Source organism: Athene cunicularia (assembly GCF_003259725.1).
Source record: "Athene cunicularia isolate RWA chromosome 20 unlocalized genomic scaffold, athCun1 chr20_part1, whole genome shotgun sequence".
Taxonomy (NCBI): domain Eukaryota; kingdom Metazoa; phylum Chordata; class Aves; order Strigiformes; family Strigidae; genus Athene; species Athene cunicularia.
This window is the reverse complement of record NW_020799125.1, coordinates 1,147,511-1,166,576: the sequence shown is the minus strand read 5'-3', so window position 1 is coordinate 1,166,576 and position 19,066 is coordinate 1,147,511. Positions and strand designations below refer to the sequence as shown.

The 19,066-nt window shown below is 48.0% G+C and overlaps 1 protein-coding gene across 1 annotated transcript in view; it reads left to right on the top strand.

Moving 5' to 3' along the window:
- Positions 1-19,066, top strand: part of COL20A1 (collagen type XX alpha 1 chain) — a 49,466-nt gene that overhangs the window by 5,492 nt on the left and 24,908 nt on the right. Inside the window, exons 5-17 of the mRNA XM_026862049.1 lie at positions 608-808; positions 2,050-2,205; positions 2,940-3,059; positions 3,242-3,406; positions 4,972-5,136; positions 6,417-6,589; positions 7,241-7,370; positions 7,881-8,026; positions 9,826-9,949; positions 10,424-10,563; positions 11,185-11,314; positions 11,843-11,985; positions 13,106-13,238. Coding sequence (XP_026717850.1) covers positions 608-808; positions 2,050-2,205; positions 2,940-3,059; positions 3,242-3,406; positions 4,972-5,136; positions 6,417-6,589; positions 7,241-7,370; positions 7,881-8,026; positions 9,826-9,949; positions 10,424-10,563; positions 11,185-11,314; positions 11,843-11,985; positions 13,106-13,238 — 1,926 coding nt within the window. The remainder of the gene's footprint in view (positions 1-607; positions 809-2,049; positions 2,206-2,939; positions 3,060-3,241; positions 3,407-4,971; positions 5,137-6,416; positions 6,590-7,240; positions 7,371-7,880; positions 8,027-9,825; positions 9,950-10,423; positions 10,564-11,184; positions 11,315-11,842; positions 11,986-13,105; positions 13,239-19,066) is intronic.

The window sequence follows — 19,066 nt, the reverse complement described above, 5'->3', positions numbered from 1 at the left end:
AGCTGCTCCCTAAACACTGGGGTGCTCGATTCCCTCAGAGCTGTGTCCTAAAGTTGGCTGCAGATGGTCTGCAAGATGGTGTGAGCCCTCCCCCGTTGCTGAGGATTTTATATTAGCTCCTCATGCATCTGGCCACAAGGTTTGCATGAGTTCGAGAGTCAATTATACTTGTTGGTGGAAGACAGATCCATCAGGGCCGTTGTACAAAAAGACTTGCACTAGCTCAGGATGTTTCCAAGTCACAGATTGCTGAGGTCTGGAGAGTACACTGGGTATTAGGTGCCAGGAAAAGTAGGTATGTTTTCCCTGATTTATATTTTATAAATGTTCATCATTTTTCATCATCAAAGATAATGGTAAAGACAAACTTTTGATCTGATCCACTACTAACGTTATTATTAACTCCTGAGTCCATGTACAACCCTCTCAGAGACAGAATGGCCTCCTTTGTCTAGTTATCTATTTGCATAAATTTTGTAGGGCTTTTATCCCCTTCGTGCCCCCTACACCTCAGTCAAATGTGGCTGGAATCAGCTGCTGGCTGCAGCAGGTTGCATGGGGATAACCCAGCCAGGGACAATGGATTTTTTTTCTCTTTGGAGCACAGCAAAGGAGAGAGCTGAGAAGAAAAGGCAGAAGGGAACTCAGCCAAAGGGCTCAGGAGAAACCACAAAAAAACAGGCCAGTACGGAGGCGGGCGTGACAGAAGCAACACCAACAACCACGAGATCATCCCAGCGCCCTCCTGCAAACCCGGAGCGAGAGACTTTAGGAAAAGAAAAACCCACAAAGGATTCCCTGAAGCGAGGTGAGAGGGGGTTCAGACAGGGCTTGCTCCTTCTTCCCCACTGTTTTCCCTAAAGCTTGTGGAACACAAACTTTCCACCGCACTCTCTGTCACCAAGATTTTCAAGAGTACAAATGCTGCTGATGGTGCCTTCGACTGCAGGGTCGTGCTCTGGGGAGCTGTCGGGGGTCACTGGGGGAATCTGGAGTTCTGTAGAACACCACAGGTTTTAAGGCAAGCTGGAGCTAGGCCAGAATTTCCTTCCAGATGATTTAATTTATTGATTTGCCACTATTCTCTCTCTCCACGTTGACACCTCCCTCTGCATCTGACCGGTCCATATATGAGTTTTGAATTCTTCAGCAGAGCTCCCCAGCCGTGGGCCTTTCCAAGCCTTCAGAAGGGGAGGATTGCATCAGTGATGTTTGTTACTCAACCTCCTCCACCTTCTGGACTTGTTCTTCACGTTTCACAGATAACTCATCCATAATGATTCTTCAGATTTGTCACTTGAGACTGTGGCAGAGTGGACGGCTCACAGTACTGTTGAAATGGGAATGGGATTGGCCAGAGCATCCTCGTTTGGTCCCTGGAGACCAGTAGGAACCCACAGCTGTGAAAAGAGATAAGAGAGTAACCTCTCTGCAGCCCACTGAATTTTGATGGGATCATCTATTTCCCTCCACCAGAGATTAAAAAGTTCCCCCATTTGAAAAATATTCAGGGAAGATGCATTTGATCAGCAACATGCCCTATCTTATCCTGCAGACCTGAGGTGGGGACAAAGGCAGGGCTGGAGTATCTGTGACGCCAGCAGGTTTTTACGGAGAGATTGGATTTAATATAAAGCCATGAAATAATTTTAGCCCACAGGGGATCTCGCGATGGAATGGAATTAAGCAATCACCTGCAATTCTTGGAGACTTAGGCTAAATAAAAGGGAAGCACTGGGCTGGGGCTGAGATATAATTGAGCTGACAGCTTGCAGGGAGCAGGGCTTGGGCTAGGCACACGCTTCCTGACAGCTTTAACCCATTCTTTGCAGAAATGCAGCTGTGCACCACTCAGTTTCCTGGTACTGAGATGGGTTACCCTCAGCCACGTGGTTTTCCCAAGATGCCGGGATGGATCAGGCTGGCAGATGGTCCAATCCACCATCCAGACAAGGCCTTACACTGTAGATTTTCTTTTTGTCTTAAAACTGAGGCAAGTTTTCCTCCTTTACAATTGCTTCTCTCAGTATCAAACCTTACACCCTCCAGGTTCCCAGTTTCAGTGCGACACATCTGCAATGACGGATATTGTCCTGCTTGTGGATGGATCTTGGAGCATCGGACGCAACAATTTCAAGCTCATTAAGGAGTTTCTGAGCAATCTGATTTCCCCATTCAGTATTGCCCAAGACAAGATAAGAGTAGGTAGGACACTTTCCTGTTTCCTGACCTTGGGAAATCCATGTTTGAAGGAGCCTTGGTCTCTTCCTGTGGTTATGTGCTCCTCTGAGGAGGTTTTTTTTTTCCCTTTAGGGTAAGGTCCTGCTTGTTTTTGTCAGCTTTTCCCATCTGGTAGCAAGCTCTGGCCTCTAGTGGCTGTGAGCAATGGCTGCACAGTGAGCAGGAGCAATGTCTGTGCCACACCAGTTTGGGCGTTGGTTCTGAGATGCACTGGGGGGATTTGTGACCTACCTCCGACAAGGTTCTCAGCCTCCACAGCATCGCACAGACAGATGTGGTGGCAGCGCTGCCTTGGAGCTGCTTTGAGTTCAGCTAAGAAAGGTGCTGCTTCCAGTTCTGAGTGTAGCTAACACTGACCAGGCTGTACGTGGAGTAGGACAGCGTAAATCCTTCCTACTCTTTGCAGCCAAGTAGTTCAACCCCGGTTAACATCGAGACCTCGTAAAATACTTCAGAGCACTACCGCAGGGGTAAGTACCACTGTGCCCAGTGGGATCTGAAGCATCATTTTGCTGCCTGCGTGGCAAGGACCACACAGAACAGTGGAGCTAGAAACCAAATCTGCTCCAAACCCTCACACCCTTCAGTTATTTTGTGGCATCCTCCCATGGCAAGCCCGACGCCGTCTCCCTCAAAACAAGTCTCCTCTTGCAGTTTACCTTGGCTTGCACGATGCTGATAGCTCTTGCCTTCCCCAGGGCTGTCCCAGTACAGCAGCGATCCCCGCACAGAGTGGGAGCTGAGCGCTTACTCTACGAGGGACCAGGTGCTGGAGGCCGTGAGGAATTTGCGGTACAAGGGTGGCAACACCTTCACAGGTACCTCCACCTCGCAGGTCTCTGCTAAATGATCTGTGTGGCTGCAGTGAGGGAAGGTGTTCCCACGGGATGACGTCCTCAGTGGAGAGCAAGGCCACTGGGGGCAGAGAAAGGAGCAAAGGGGTGTGTGGGGGAGTTGGTGGCAAGGCTGCAGCACATCATCCATCTCTGCTCCTCCCCAGGTCTGGCGCTGACCCACGTCCTGGAGAAGAATCTGAAACCAGAGGCTGGTGCCCGGCTGGGGGCTGAGAAGCTGGTGATACTCCTGACTGATGGAAAATCCCAGGATGATGCCAACCTGGCTGCTCAGACCTTGAAAAACCTGGGCATAGAGATATTTGCCATTGGTAAGCTCACAGCCATCAATAAACCAAAGGATAAAGCCAACCTACTCTTGATCTTCTTCAAATTGAAGGTTATGTTCCCTCAACTTCGATAGAAGCATACTGAGGCTGTAAAACTAAGGTAGTGGGTAAGACCTCATTACATGGGGTCTAAGATGAAAATTGAGCCATTTATTCAGCATTCACAATGTCTTCAAAGGGTTTTTTGTTTGTTTAGAAAAAATATTCTTTTACGTGAGAGATTTCACACCTCCTGTCTAAAGACCTTTGCCAACCTCAGAGACCTGTGCCATGAGAACAATATTCTCAGCTGTGAAATTAGGTGAGAGAACATTGTATTGGGGAGGGCAGGAGACCTCCTTGATAATTACTGCCTCTCTCAACTTTCCGTTTCTCTGAATAATAACGTTATCTGCTCCTCACTATCCAGCAGCAATAATGAGACACAAAATGGCCTCGGGCAGCTCTGTCCTTGATGACTACACGAGTCTGCTAGAGACTAACACATGAGCAATAAAGTTACATTGAAAAATCTTCTAAAATTGCAATCCCCAGACTTTAAGTATTAATTTATGTTGGGAAGAGACAGGCAAGGGTTTATTGCATAGGGTGATGCAGCTAAGTGACTGGCGCTGTGATTCCTTCCGTGGACTGAGTGGAGCTGCTGAGCCTCAGGTCTTTGTTGTGCAGCACAACAGACTAACGTTGTGTACCTGAAATGTCTCGGAGATCTGTTCCTGGCAGGGGTCTTTGCCTTTCCACTCTGACTAGAGGAGAAGCTCACGTTTGGTCCTTAGACATCAGGACCCGAGTACTAACCTCAGTAGCACCTTGGTTCTCAGCGCAAGAGCAAGGGGGAAGGAAGCTGGCAAAGCCGTTAAGGTAATGGTCTTGGACTCGAGAAACCAGGTGGGGTCCCCATTTGGCAGCGGTACTGCTTGGGCAACGCTAGGGTGACCTTGCACCTAGCACCGGGAAGGAAAATTTGTAATTAAAACAAATAAGTTGTATGCTGTGGGGCTTGGTCTGCAGAGGGTTAATGAAGATGGGGAGCAGAAGGGTTGGGATGGAGTGCTCTGATGGTGAAGGTCTGCTCAGCCCTGACACTCTTGAAATGCGATGTGATGCTCTGATGGAACAACAGGATCTCTGTGGGGAGTGCTGGCACCTCATAAATATAAAATTGTTTGCTTATTCGTTCTCTTATTCCCCCTTTTATGCCAACTGCCTCTTAGGGTGAAAAATACCTGCCTTTCTGATAGCAAAGACAGCAAGTGATGAGGAGGCAGGCAAACAGAAGGATTCACTAAACTGTCCCCAGGCCACAAAAGACCCTCTGAACCCACAGAGCTGGAAGCCCTTCCCAGGCTGGACTGATGCTGGTGCTGCAGGAGAGCCCAAGGCCATTCTCAGACACCACCAGCCTACTGGGAGGACTGGGAAGCTCTGCTTGGATACCAGGATGGTGGTGGACCCATCCTGCCCCTGAACAAACGACACAGAAGCAGGAGGCAGCAGCTGCTCCTCTCCGGGGGGTTTCTCAGTCTTGTTCTCTGCTCTGGTTGCAGGGGTGAAGAACGCGGACGAGGCAGAGCTGAAGCAGGTGGCCTCAGAGCCGCTGGAGCTCACCGTGTACAACGTGCTGGACTTCCCGCTGCTGAGCTCTCTGATTGGCAGGCTCACCCGGGTCCTCTGCGCCAGGATCAAAGAGAAGAGCAACAAGGAAAATGCAGGTGATGTGAAACTTCCTCAGTGAGGGCCGAGCTTCCTTCTGCTCACTAGGTACCTTCCTTGCCATCAGGATTGACCCTTCCTCATACCTGTGTCGCCATGAGCTCCACCACCCTGTCAGCACCCCCTAACGCTTCTCCTCCAGTGCTGATCTCCTTGCTCAGCCCTCTTTCTGCCTGACGATGGTCAATGTGTTGGCCGGTTCCTCCTGTGATCGTTGTCTTCTACGAGACCTTCTGGATGCAGTTCTTCCACTCTCACTCCACTGCAGAGTCTCTGCTGTCTCTAACAAGTCACGGAGAGATGTTCCCTGTAGAAGTTTCCGTTCTGATCCTCTTGGTTTAGTTATCTGCTTTTGGCATGTGAGCCAATACAGGCAACAGCCATTTCTACCAGGGGGTTGGATAACTCTTGGTGGATATGAACACCTAACGACAACAACTACCGTTGTAGGGAAGAGGGGACTTCTTTTCCCTCTACTCTTATCATATGGTGTGATAAGTGTGTTGTAGCCGTCTCCTTTTCTGAGTTTCTTCCAACCAAGAGGAGGCAGAAAAAACAGAAGAGCTAATCTGAGAATATATTAGGGAAAGTGTACAGAGGAAATGTGGAGGTACGAAGAGATGATAAAACATCTAAACACATCTCTTTTTTTCTCCACACTTTAAATGATGGCTCTCCAAGGCATTTTCAAGTTAAAACCAAACAGCCTTTCTCCTTCCTTTGCTGGAGAGCAGTTTGTACGGTGAGCAAGAGAGTGAAGAACCACTCCAGATGTTAGCTTAGATCCTCAGGAGAAATATCATGTACGTATTTCCATCTCTCTCTGATCTAAGATTGGCCTAAGGCGAATGGGAAAGTCGAACTTTCAAGCATACTTTTATTTTGATGCTCATGTCTGATGTAATTAGACACTTTTCAAAGGTGCAGATTAGGCTAAAGAAAGGTGGACTGCTCAAAAAAGAAAACAAAATAGCTTCTTGTTCATTTTGACAAATTTTCACGATGAGGAAATCCATCTTTTGGATCCACGCAAAAATGCAGACTTGCGTTGAAAAGATATTCCCGGCACGCAGGAAAATACACAGCCTGTTCTCTGTGGAGTATTTATGTTCTCTGTATGCCCAATTTTTAAATATTTATTTCAGAGCAGTTTGGAACAGTTTTTACAGGGAGGGAGGCTGTAACTTGATTTGAAAAATGTCACTCATATATGAGCTAGAAAGTATATTTGGCATGAAAAGTCTGAATATAAGAAAGTGACTGTGTTTTTAATTTCTAGGCGGCACTGTTAAAGATATCCCTGTGAACACGGGTCCCCAGCTGAGCCCAACTGACCTTAAAATATCAGCTGTGACCTCTAAGAGCATGCACTTGACCTGGAGTCCTCCTCTGAGACCACCAAAGAAATATCGGATTGTGTATTACCCATCTAAGGGTGGTACTCCCAAAGAGGTGAGAGGCCTTTCTCTGGACATCTGAGACTGCAGTATCTTCCAGATGGTGGCTGGGAATTTAAGTAGACTTGGGTAGACAAAAAGATGAAGGTAGAGGTAGAGTTCCTGTGGGACATCAGCTGAAGCCAGAGATGAAATTAAATGCACAGAGTGTAAATGTGATCAGCCGATAGGATGACAGGATAGAAGAGGACATCGGGTAAATGTCATCTTGCTGGAAATACTTCAGGCTGTGCCGACGCAAATTTTTCTCTTATGCGGTGTTATCCCCCCCCCTAAAGCACCTGTTTTGACTCAGGGGACACTCAGGTACACAGAGCTGTCCAAGGATGCTCTTCTGTGATGGATAACACTTAGAAAAGCAAATCCAAATTGATGATAATCTCTTCTGATTTCAGTAAGAGCATGATTACAGTATCGTTTGCACAGATCCCAGCCTTAGAGGACAGGAATCTTAGTGCCTTTTACCTCTCTCTTTTGGGGAGATTCTAGCTGGCCCAAAATTCAGAGGGCCACTGGACTTCATGTTTCTGCGCACAGATCTCCCACAAAGACGCCACGCTTGTTAGGAAAGGCCAGTTCAGCCACTGATTTGCTGAAAACCAGGCAGGAACCTCCCTGTCTTGACAGCCCTCCTTTGTGCTTTCAGGTGGTTTTGGACGGAGCAGTCTCCTCCTTGCGGCTCTCCAATCTGACCTCCCACACGGAGTACCTGGTGTCAGTGTTTCCTATTTACGACACGGCTGTTGGGGATGGGCTGAGAGGTGTCACCTCCACATGTAGGTCGTGAGTAGAGAGAACTATGCTGATGTATTATTTTTCTTTGCGATAGTCTCAGACTGGACCCTGGCAATTTACCCCCTCCCTCGAGTTCAGTCTATCTACAGCTCTCTCCATCCGCGGAGATGTTCAGTACTTGACCAGACAAGACCCTGAGCAACCTGCTGTAACTTGGCCATGCTCTGAGCAGCAGGTTGTACCAGAGGCCTTCAAGGGTCCCTTTTCACCTACGTCACTCTGCAAAGGAAAGTGTTGAGCCCACCCTGGCATGGCTAGAAATATCTTACACCATGCTAGAAATATCTTGCAACCCCCTGCCACTTTTTTTATCCCTGGGATTCAAATGATTTGAGCCTATTCTCCGTGAGGTGGCTGCTCCCCTGCGTTAGAGGTGGGGTAGATGTCCACCAGCCCGCAGTAGCTGCTGCAAAGCCAGGTCTCCTCTGGGGTTTGAGCTGTCTCAGACTCTTACACCAAAGATATCTTTCTGCTTTGTTTTTTCCCCTCAGTGCCTTTGTCTTCCCCTCGCTCCCTGCGTGTCTCTGAGCTGAGCCACAACAGCATGAGGCTGAGCTGGAAGGCAGCCCAGGGAGCCACGCAGTACCTGGTGCTCTGCTCCGCAGCCCCCGATGGAGCAGAGGACTATACGACAGAGGTAGAGTTCGTGAGAATAATGGCAGTATTATTTTTTTTCTCTGACTGGTCTGAGTTTAGTTCTAGCTCTAACCTTTGTGAATTGGTATCATGAGTTTAAAAAAAAAAAAAAAAAAAAAAAAAAAAAAAAAAAAGCGTCAACATTATTGCCAGCAACATCTTTCATGGCAGTGTTTCATTTTTTAAATGATGTATCTCAAATTGATTTAAATCTGTGAGGGGTTCACGTGGGAAATTAAGTCATAGGGAGAGAACTGACTGCCTCGTGGGGTTCGGGAAACCCAGGCACTGAACTCACATCTTTGCAGCCCCAAGTGTGATTGTTGTATCCTTGAGGCTGTACAGAAATGGTTTACTCCCTTTATCTTAAAATGTTAACTGAAAATTTGTTAGGGCAGTTTTTGCTGACCTCTAAAACCAGCCCTACGACACCGCGTAAGGATGGAAACACTGCTTGATGAAGGGAAAATCCTTAAAAACATCTAAGAACCCTTAGTCATGTGTGTATTTTAATGAGCTATTGACCACCTGTAGATTGAGGATATGAATTAAAAAAAAAATAAAATGGGGGGAACATTTATTGCCTCTATGACTCAGATTCCTACCCCGCATGCACAGTTGCAGGATGGTTTTTGAAAACAGAGCGATTAATGCTTATACTCTGCTTTCAGCACATAATTGTGGTTTGGTTTTAGTGTTTTTTGTTGTTTTTTTTTTTACTTTAAAATGCATTTTAGCGTATTAGAGCATTTCTGCAGTTACCTGACCTACTCACTGTAAGAGCGTGATGTTCTAAGGCTACGGGATGTCTGCAAAACCACCATTACAATGTTCCCAGCCTTTTATAAAACCGCTTTCCATTGTGTGCAGACTCCTCAAAGTCTCTGGGGTGCGTTTTTGCAGCGAGCAGGCTGGAGGAGAGCTGTGGCCGTGCTGTGTTAGCGGCAGGTGGCAGCAGCCCAGCTGCTACGGGTCTGCTGGCAGCGGGGAGCTCTTCTGCAAGAGCTTGCCCTGTGTCTGAGCAAAGTGGGATCACAGCTCACATAAATCACAGAATCAGAATCCTCTGGGTTGGAAAAGCCCCTGAAGCTCCTCCAGCCCAACCGTGACCCCCACCCTGACCGTTCTCAGCTCCCCCAGATCCCTCAGCGCTGGCTCAGCCCGACTCTTCAACCCCTCCAGGGATCCCGGGGACTCCCCCTGCCCTGGGCAGCCCATTCCAACGCCCAACAGCCCCTTCTGCACAGAAATCCTTCCTCAGAGCCAGCCTGACCCTGCCCTGGGCAGCCTGAGGCCATTCCCTCGGGGCCTGGCGCTGGGGCCTTGGCTCCAGAGACTCATCCCCCTCTCTGCCCCCTCCTGGCAGGGAGTTGCAGAGGGCCAGGAGGTCTCCCCTCAGCCTCCTCTTCTCCAGACTGAACCCCCCCAGTTCCCCCAGCCGCTCCCCAGCAGACCTGTGCTCCAGGCCCTGCCCCAGCTCCGTTGCCCTTCTCTGGCCACGCTCGAGTCATTCAATGGCCTTTTTGGGGTGAGGGGTCCCTGAGCCAACCCAGAACAACAGCAGCAACAGTATTTTTGTGGAAGAGACTCACGCCTCTGCAGACCAGGGTAGGAGAAGGTGATGCGTGTCCTGGGGAAGGGAGCCCATAGAGCACCCACCCAACTGGTGAAGTCCCAAAGTGGAGAAATCCCCTTGGTGTAACCAAAAGAACTTTGGCCGGTATCTCTGTAAGGTCTGTTGAGGGCATTGGCAGGTACCCTAGAGCTGAAGGGTGCCCCAAAACATCTCTCTGTTGGCAGGTGAAGGTGTCCCAGCCTGAGGTCCTGCTCGAGGGGCTGTCTCCCAGCACGGGGTACTCTGTCGCAGTGTACGCGATGTACGGGGAAGATGCCAGTGATCCAGCCAGCATCCAGGAAACCACCTGTAAGTGCTGCTGCTTACTGAGTTGTTATTAAACCCTTACGGCAGGAGAGACATTGTTAAAGGAGGTGCTTCCCATACTGTGCATGCGGCTTGTAAACAGGCTGTCTCTTCCCTGGCTGATCTAAAGTGAATATTGGTCCCTGAGGGGATCTCTAATTACATGGTGAGCCGTGAAAAAGGAGTGATTTTCCCCCTGGTAAAAAAGAGCTGCTGAAAGAGCTGCTCCCCAAGGTCTTTGTTGTCTGGGGAGAAAAAGGGAATTATTTGGTTGTTTCCTCACCTAAAGCCCAGGCAGCCTTTCATGACATCCCAGAGGCATGTGTGGTAGTGACATAAAAAATAATATTTTCCCGCATGGTGAATGGATCTCTTAGCTCAAGGTGGGGTTATCTAGGAGCAGCAGGAGGCAACCGTTGGCATTGTCAATGAGCAGCCTGTGAAACCTCGGAGTGCTGTCACTAACTGTCGTTGCAGTGGCCTTGAGTCCTCCCAGATACCTGAGCTTCTCCGAGCTCAGCCACGCGTCCGTTCGAGTCAGCTGGGAGGCTGCGTCCCCGGCTGTGAAAGCTCACCACGTCACCTATGTTTCTAACAGAGGGAGCAACGCTGGGAAGGTGAGTCCTCGAGGTGTTGGTGGAAGGAAAAAGAAACTTGGGAGGTCAGATGTTGCCTTGTTCTCCTTCGGATGCATAGTTCAGGGAGGGTTTGCCTCCTGCCAGTGTTTTAACCGTGAAATGAGCAGTTTTGATGCAGTTGCCACCCATGTGGTAACTCCTCTGCAGCTGTACCTGTGCTCCTCTACAAATCATGGAATCACAGAATAATTTGGGTCAGAAGGGACCTTTAAAGGCCATCTAGTGCAACCCCCCTGCAATGAGCAGGGACATCTTCACCTAGATCAGGTTGCTCAGAGCCGCCTCCAACCTGACCTTGGATATTTCCAGGGATGGGGCATTTACCATCTCTCGGAACAACCTGTTCCAGTGGTTCATCACACCCACAGTGAAGAATTTCTTCTTTTATCTAGTCTGAATCTACTCTTTTAGTTTAAAACCACTGCCCGCTGTTCTTTCACAACAGTCCTACTAAAATGTCTGTCCCCATCTTCCTTATAAACCCTTTTAATTATCAAAAGGCTGCAGTAAGGTCACCCTGGAGCCTTCTCTTGTCCAAGCTGACAACCCCAACCCTCTCAGCCTTTCTCATACAATACTCATACAACTCTTCCACTGCAGGTGGAGGTTCCTGGCACTGAAACATCCACTGTCCTAAGACCTTTGTCCTCCCTCACCCAATACTTCATCAGCATCAGATCTGCGTATGATGAAGGGGACTCCTTTCCAATTACCGGCAATGTTACCACCTGTAAGTAGGGAATAAAAATGCTTTTGGTCCCAGTAACAGGTGACAAAATTGGCTTATGTGTGTCTGAACCAGGACGTTTTGAAGACTGGACCCAGCAGCTTGTGGCCAAAACCCTTGCACAAAACTCAGATGACTGTTGTTCTCTGCATGTGGAATATGTCCAACTGTGTTTTGTTTAAAATAAGATGGAAAGAATAAAGGAAGGAAGTAAATGAAGGAAAAGGATGATATATCACTAACCTCTGTGTCCTTGAGAGCCCTCCTAGTCTTCTCCCCTTTACAATATTGGCATGATACGTGTCCTCTCCACAAATGAGATAATCCTCCTTAATTAGGGTTTTAAAAATAATTTACCCCTCTTTGTCCTGATGGTTGTTGTCATATGGGTCTGAAGAAGTGAAAGACAGGCTGGTCTCAGGCATCTGCCTGGTTGATGTTTTGCTCCCCAACCATCTGCTCCCCACCTTGGCTCTGGCAAGGCTCTGTCAGTGCCCGCACTTCAGCTCATTTTCCTTCTGCATCCCTCAGTAAAGGTGCCCCCGCCACGTGCACTGAAGGTCACGGAGCTCTCTGGGAACAGCCTCCGCCTGCAGTGGGAAGCTGTCGCTGCCTCTGATGTGGTTGTCTATCAGATCAAATGGAGCACAGTGGGTGGAGAGAAGCCTCAGGAGGTATGGACCCACACACAGCTCTGGGGAGGTTGGGTTGGCTTAGTGCCTGCTTGATGGCTCCGAACTCACCTGCAAGACCAGCATAGGGCGGTGTAAAACTATTCAGGTTAATGCACTCAAGCCATTAAACAGTTCAGCATCCAGTCGAAGGAGCCTATGGAATAAGTCAGGGTCTGTCCTGGGTCTGGCTCTGTTCAGTAGAACAGTCACCTTGAGTGCTGGAAGCAGGAGCGACAGCAGGATGGAGTCCTGCAGGCTCTGGGAAGATTGCAGAAGTGTTCTGGAAAATCTCAAGGATGAAATTCAATAGGGACAAGCAGAAAGTATTAAGCTTAGGCAGGAATAATTAACTACAGGTATACAGGATGTAGAACAAATAGCTAAGAAGCAGTTCATTAGGGAAAAAAAAAAAAAAAAGATCTGGGGTTGCAGAGAATCACCCACCCACAATGTCAAATTGTTGTGGAAAAGACAAAAATAATACTCAGGTATCTATAGCTAGAGGTATCGCCTCTAAGACAGGTGAAGCAACGTCTGCTTCCCTCGGTGGTGGTGAACACTGGCTGCTTTTGGGATACTGCTCCTCATGAAGGATGAGGTTCACGTGGGGAGCACACAGAGGAGGGTGGCCAGAGACAGAGCTGGTGCAGGAGCGGCAGGCATGGGCCAGGTTACCTCTTCCATCTCCAGCCCCTGATTTCAGTACGAGTGCAAACAGCGGTTTAAATACACGAGTCTCTCATGCAACACTTCACACTTGGGCTGGAAAAGGGGTGTACTGGGGCTTCTGTCCCCAGCGCACCTGAATTTGGAAAATGAGCAAAGGGATTTCGTGCTCCTGGCAGGTCAGCTGCCTTGTGTCAGAGCACTGCAGCGTGGTACTGAAGCAGCTGTTGAATATAACTGGGCAGCAATGCACGGGCATCTCCAGCACGTTAATCGGGGCTGGAGTTTTGCCTTTGCTTAGATGTGTGCAACCCACAACAGTACACTTTGTCCCCAAAGCCCGGTGCTAACTCATTTGTGCCTACGGGCAATCTGTGAGCCAGCCACTTGGATGGCATGAACTGTCTTGGGGATGCCTGGGAACTTGACTGACTCATTTCTTCCCCTGCTGCAGCTCTCCGTCGCTGGAAATGCGGCAACTGCTGTCCTGACAGGCTTGCAGAAGAATACGGACTATAAAATATCCATCTGGGCCTATTATAAAGATGGTGCTCGAAGTGACATGGTTTCTGTTCAGCACAGGACCAGTAAGTGATCAATGCTCAGCATCCGCAGCCCAGGGATAACAAACCAGGCACAGAGTGCCCCAGAACCCATCACAGAGCAGCTGCTTAGATCTGGTCATCTCCGGCTCTGCAAACCCAAACCTGAATGTCTGAACGGGGTTAGAGATGCTTGGCCTTCTGTCTTAAAGTATTCTGAATTTATCCGGAGAAAAATAAGCTGGGCAAACACAAGCAGGCCCAGTGCATTTTAGAGGCGTCTGATTACCCTCGCAATGTGTTTCATGTAGAAAGCATCGCTTTCCACCCCCCTGCTTCTGTGTGGTGTATTGATGCAAATGAATTGGCTTTCTAGAGGGTGTTCAGCTGAACGTGGCACTCTGCTGCCTAATGAATGTTTCCTGTTAGCAAAATACTGTCTGTTAAGGAGGGTGAGGATTTCTTCAGCTCCATCAGTGCGGAGTTGTGCTTCATCGGAGGGCACGTACAAAAATGAGAGAGAATCCTGCAGGCAGACTCTGTCCTGGAAGCATTATCTAAATCTGGCTTTGTACAGACAGGACATGAGGTTAAAAAGTGGCACTCCCAGAGGTCCTCTTAATTAATATTGCCTGTAAAATGGCTTTGGTGGTGGTGAATGGAGTAGAATTCATTCAACAGCAGCAGTCCTCTCCTCCTCCATCTCTCAGCTCTCCACCTCCTTTGAAGAATAAACTCCTCTAGGCGGGTGTTGAGCTGATGAGGCTCAGAGTAAATGGCAATCTTGGAATAAGAATCTCAGGTTTTATTAATAATGAATAATAATATTTGTTTGTAGAAAGGTACCTCAGGCAAGTACTTAGGAGCTGCATACTGAGAAACAAACAAACAAACAAGCATTCTACAGGTCGATAATGCTAAAGGGACAATTAGAGATGTTTAGAGGCTTCAGAAAAACCAATGGGTATGTTTTAAGCCGTGAATTACAAGATGTCTGAGGAGCTCTCTCAGCCCGCCGCCGCCGCCGCAGATGACATGCGATGGTGCCCTTCTGGGCATATTTGAACAAGCCAGTCCTTGCTGGCGTTGGCACCCCAGTGGGACACGGAAGGCAATTTGACTTCTGCTTGTCAGCTGCTGTCCTTTTTCTGAGCAGGGATGCCCTAGGGATGTCAGACTTTGCCACGCTGCGTTGAAGGAAGCAAAACACTCGAAGAAATTAGATGTGCAGTCGGGCAGCCAAACCCGAGTGTCAGGGCCATGAACAGCCAGGACAGTGTCGCACGCTTCTCAGGACCAATATTTGCATGTGGAATCAATGTCTTTGGTGGTGATTCACTCTTTTTTAATGTTTAAGAAGTGCCCACAGGGGAGAAGTGGCACAGGGGAAGGGATGGCTGATGGATTCCAGGAAGGCAGTGCTGATCTTGGGCAGTTCAGAGGAAACCTGTGAATGCCAGCAAAGTGGAGAAGGCTTGTGCAGTGGATGTATGGGAAGATGTGGCCCTAGGCAGCACTCTGGGAAATTCTGGGATATGGTTATACTTCAAACCTTTACTGCTTCAAGTAAAAGCTACCACCTTGTGCTGTGCAATTAGGAGTGGTTAGGATGGGGTCAATCTACGTGTCAGAGCTGGTGAATGGTAACTCATTCAGTTAGAGCATGGCAAGCTCTTAGCTTATCTGGAAAACCAAGTCCTTGGTTTGACTTTCAAGCCCTCACCACCCTAATTTTAATTAAAAAAAAAGAAATTCTGGGGGCTGAAACACCACTGAATGTAATCTCCCCAGGATGGCAGACTTTGGGTTGCAGTCTGGTGAACAGCAGGGATCAGGTTGTCCTCAACAAAACCAAACGTACATGTTAGAGGAGGCTGAGAAACCACCCTTCTCCTCTTCATTGCTTTTCTCTTTTCCTTTCTTGGCAACATGCCTTTATACAGGAATAGGTCAAGTAATGAAGATTTTCTCAAAAATGTCTTGTTAGAATTTGCAAGAAACACTGAAGTTTAAAGGCAGTGGCTGAAGCGAAACTCAGCGGGAAGCGCTGGTAACACGGGCTTCTTTCCCCGTCCTTCATCCTCCCTGGAATACTTTATTTTCTGAGGGTTAAGGGTAAAAAAAAAAAAAAAAAAAAGCCAGGTCAGAGCAATCCTCTTTGTATGCTGGTTTTGTGAAATGGACCCACGGGCCTCCCCTGGGGGTGAGGTGAGAACACCAAGTTCATTTTACTCAGGACCACTAAACCCTCTCTCCTCCCCCCGAAACACCCATTCCAAGGCCAAATGGGTTATGCTCAAGGGACCCAGCAGACACCAGTCCCTCACAGGCAACAGGTCATCAGAAACATCTTCCTCTTAGAAAAACCAAACCCATTCATCACTGTGATGTGTCGTTTGGGAGGTTTGGGATGTCTCTTCTTCCTGGCAGGAAGAAAAATTGTTTCAAATTCAGCTTCAAGTGGCTGAAGAGCTTTAGCTAGAAAAGGAACAAAAGTTGGAGAGAGTGATACAGTGCAGGTCACTTCTTATCTTCTTCTCTTGCTCAGCACTTAGTGTTTAAGTTATAATGGTGTAATTAAATATTCAGAGATTGCAAGAGGGAGTAAAATTTCCTTTTCGAGTTAAGATGTGTAGCTGGAAAAACTCAGGCCCTCAATTTTTTTTAAAGATTATTATTATTTATTTGAATCTAGGTGGTCTGGGCATCCTTCGAGGAGGAGGGTACTCCTCCCCGCTGCTGTGTGCTAGTGAGGGAGGGCTGCAACCACCTCTTTCCTTCCTTGAGTCTCATCCTTCTCTGCCATTGCCTTACTTTTATGTGAGCCTGAACCCTAAACAAAAACCTGGGGCCAAAGGGAGTGCTTTAGTTGTCACAAGACGCATGGAGCACGTGGAATTTTTTCAATTCCTATTTGAATAGGAAAAAAAAAAAAAAGAAGAAAAAGTTTAGGCTTATTTTTCAGTAACCCAGTTAAACCTTTCTCTGCAGACTTACGGAGAGGCAGAGCAGGAACAAAAGCAGTGATGCGTTTCCCACAGATAACAAAATTATTACCGTGTGCTTATCCGTGGCTCTGATGTTTCTCCTTGTGTCTCTGTTATATTTAGACTGAAGTCTCAGTTGGGTTAAGAGCTCCTTTCCGTAGGTTACTATAAATTGTCAGCTGTAACAAAGTCCTTATCCTTGACCAAAGGCTCCACATAGAGATCATTTGTCATACTAATAAACAACCTTAGTGGTACTTCAGACAAGATACAACCCTTTCACGTGAGTTAGTGGGAGTGCAGAAGATGCTCTTTGGGAGAGGAAGCTGCTGGAACATGGAGATGTTGCTGAGCAGTGAGTGGTCCTTGGAAGATGCTGGAAGGGGGTGTGGCTCTTGACCCCACTGAGAAGCACATGGATGTCCCTTTTGTCCCGAGGGGCTTTTTTTTCATCCAGGCTGAGGAAAAAGAGCAAAATAAGAGTCGCCTGTTCTGAAGGTCAAGGATATTGGAGTCTCTCTCTGCCACGGTGTTTCAGGATTGAGGCTCTGATGTGAAGGAGGGTTGCAGGACGTGTTAGCAGCCCATGGTGACACAGGGACTCCCCCCGCAGCAAAAGGGCTGGGACATGACTCGGGAGCCTGGATGCAAGGGCAGCACTTTAAGGTATATTTTATATGTAACTGAATTTCAGCAGTATAACGTGTTCTTCATGTCAGTTGGAATATGCTGTCACCATAAGTGTTTAGGTACTGCTCACCAGCCTTGCCCAGCTTAGCTCAAATCCTACCCAGGAGTTTAAAGTGAAGCTGCACTGTGTCCCAGGCTCAGGTACGAGGAGCGATGGTTACGTGTCAAGCCACCATATCTGACCTGTGTTTGTGAATCTCAATTGTTCGCTAATATGGGCTAGGCCAGGCAGAGGGATAAATGGACCAGAGCCATGTGGTCTGGTGGTCCATCAGCATAAGAACCACAGATGTGGGACCCTGAAAGAAGTTCCTCAGCTTAGGCAAGATAAGACAAAAATCACTAAATGTGGACTCCAGAAGACCTTCTTCACAAATTTGGCAATGTTACCCCTCCCCATCCTCCCCATCTGCTCAGAGAGTGTCTCTTGGAAGTTTTGGTCACCAGGGCAGAGCACGCCAACGTGTCTCATCCTCTTCTGTGTGAAGGATAAGAGAGCAGTTTGGAGGGGAACTGCTGTTGAAGCTGGGCTGAGCCACCCTCGATGACTTTGCACTGAGGTGGATTACAAAGTGCTTATGTGTCCCACTTCTCTAGCTAAGCTGTGCCAGCAGCATCTCCAGCCTGGGGCTGATAAATGTCTTCAAGACCTTTATCCAGCTCCTCAGTGAGCTCTTCCTAGCAGAGCATACACTGCAAAGAAAGGGGATTGAAATGTGGGGAAGAAACTTCAACCCACGGCAGTGGGGGAAGAAACATGACCTATATAATCACTGCAGATGAGTATTTTGATGGAGTGGACTCCACGGTTTTACTCTTATTTAAAAATGTGCCTGTGATGCTGGTTAGACCCGAGAGGAAGCAAACAGAGATCCCCCCTATGGAGGAGCAAAGGTTCAAGAGATAATCAATGACACAGACGCTGTCCTCTGTCAGAGATGCTTCAGGAGGTGACCTTTGGCTTTCAGAGCTATGCCATCAAATTCTGCAGGGCCTGGGGGCTTTCCAGAATGAGCCCAACTCAGAAGACTTTCCCTAACTTTCCCTTTAAAGTTCACTTAAACAGAGCCTCCACTTACCTCAGCTGAAGGAAGCAGCCAGCAAAGATGCAGACGAAAGGCACAGAACTAATAATAGTGCTGTTGCAGGGACTTTACCTCCTACACTTGTTTTCTTCTCCACTTTACCTTGTGGTGGTGCACAGCAACAGCCTCCAGCCTGATTCAGCCGCTAGGAATCAGTAAAAGTAAGGTCATTTTGTACAGAAAAGGGAGGGAGGATCAATGAAGTTGCAAACGATCTCCATTCAACCTGTCCTTGAAGGTTGCCCTAGAACTTTGCTGGGTGGACAGAAGAGCCTTACAGGTAAAACTGCAGAGCAGGAATCTTGTAGTCTGGGGGTGTGTCCTTGGCTGTCTTTAGGGCTCACCTATCATTTTTAGTCTCTTCTGAATGAACTACTCCCTTTCCTCTGTCTAAGACTTCTGTTTTCACACCAGCGTGAGTTCACAGCCAGGCACACGTATCTTTGCAGAGCAAAGACACTGCTTGGAAACAAGGTCTAGAAAGTAGATGGTCCCACATTCTTGAACCCCTTGTTTGAACAGTGGATGGATTTAGCCCTCTCTGCCTTTCTCTTACTAACTCTCAAGCCCTGGCTGGAGAAATCACTCCAGCATAACAGCCTCTCTTGTCAAGACCAGCTTGCTGCACAGCAGGACCTCAGGGAAAGAAATGCTTTTATATAATTAAAATTTGCTCAGCTTTGGTCTCTGGCAAACCCTTTTCTGGCTGTTCATGGCTCAGCCCATCACCTATTTGGGATACATCTGTACGTTGCAGTGCAGGGCCAGAGGAGGGAGAGTAGCTCAGGCATTGTACGTGATCCCCTCCTCGAGGCTGTGGGTGTTGGTGTGAGAAGCACTAGAGTGAACTGTCATGTGCTGGCTGCTCTGGGGTTATTTAGAGTAATTTTAAAACAGAAAGAAGCAGCTGGAAAATATTAGAAATTATGATGGATTAACTTTGTGTGATCCAGGTTTAATTGGGAATAAAGCTGTTCGTCCAGCGTGTCTCCAGATCTTTAATGAAATTCAGGTGGTTTGGGTCTTTACGAAGGGTATCCTTTGGTGTTTGTGATGCAGGCAAAAGATCTCTTTTCCTTGTGCTTCCAGGACTCTTCCCTCCTTCCATGAT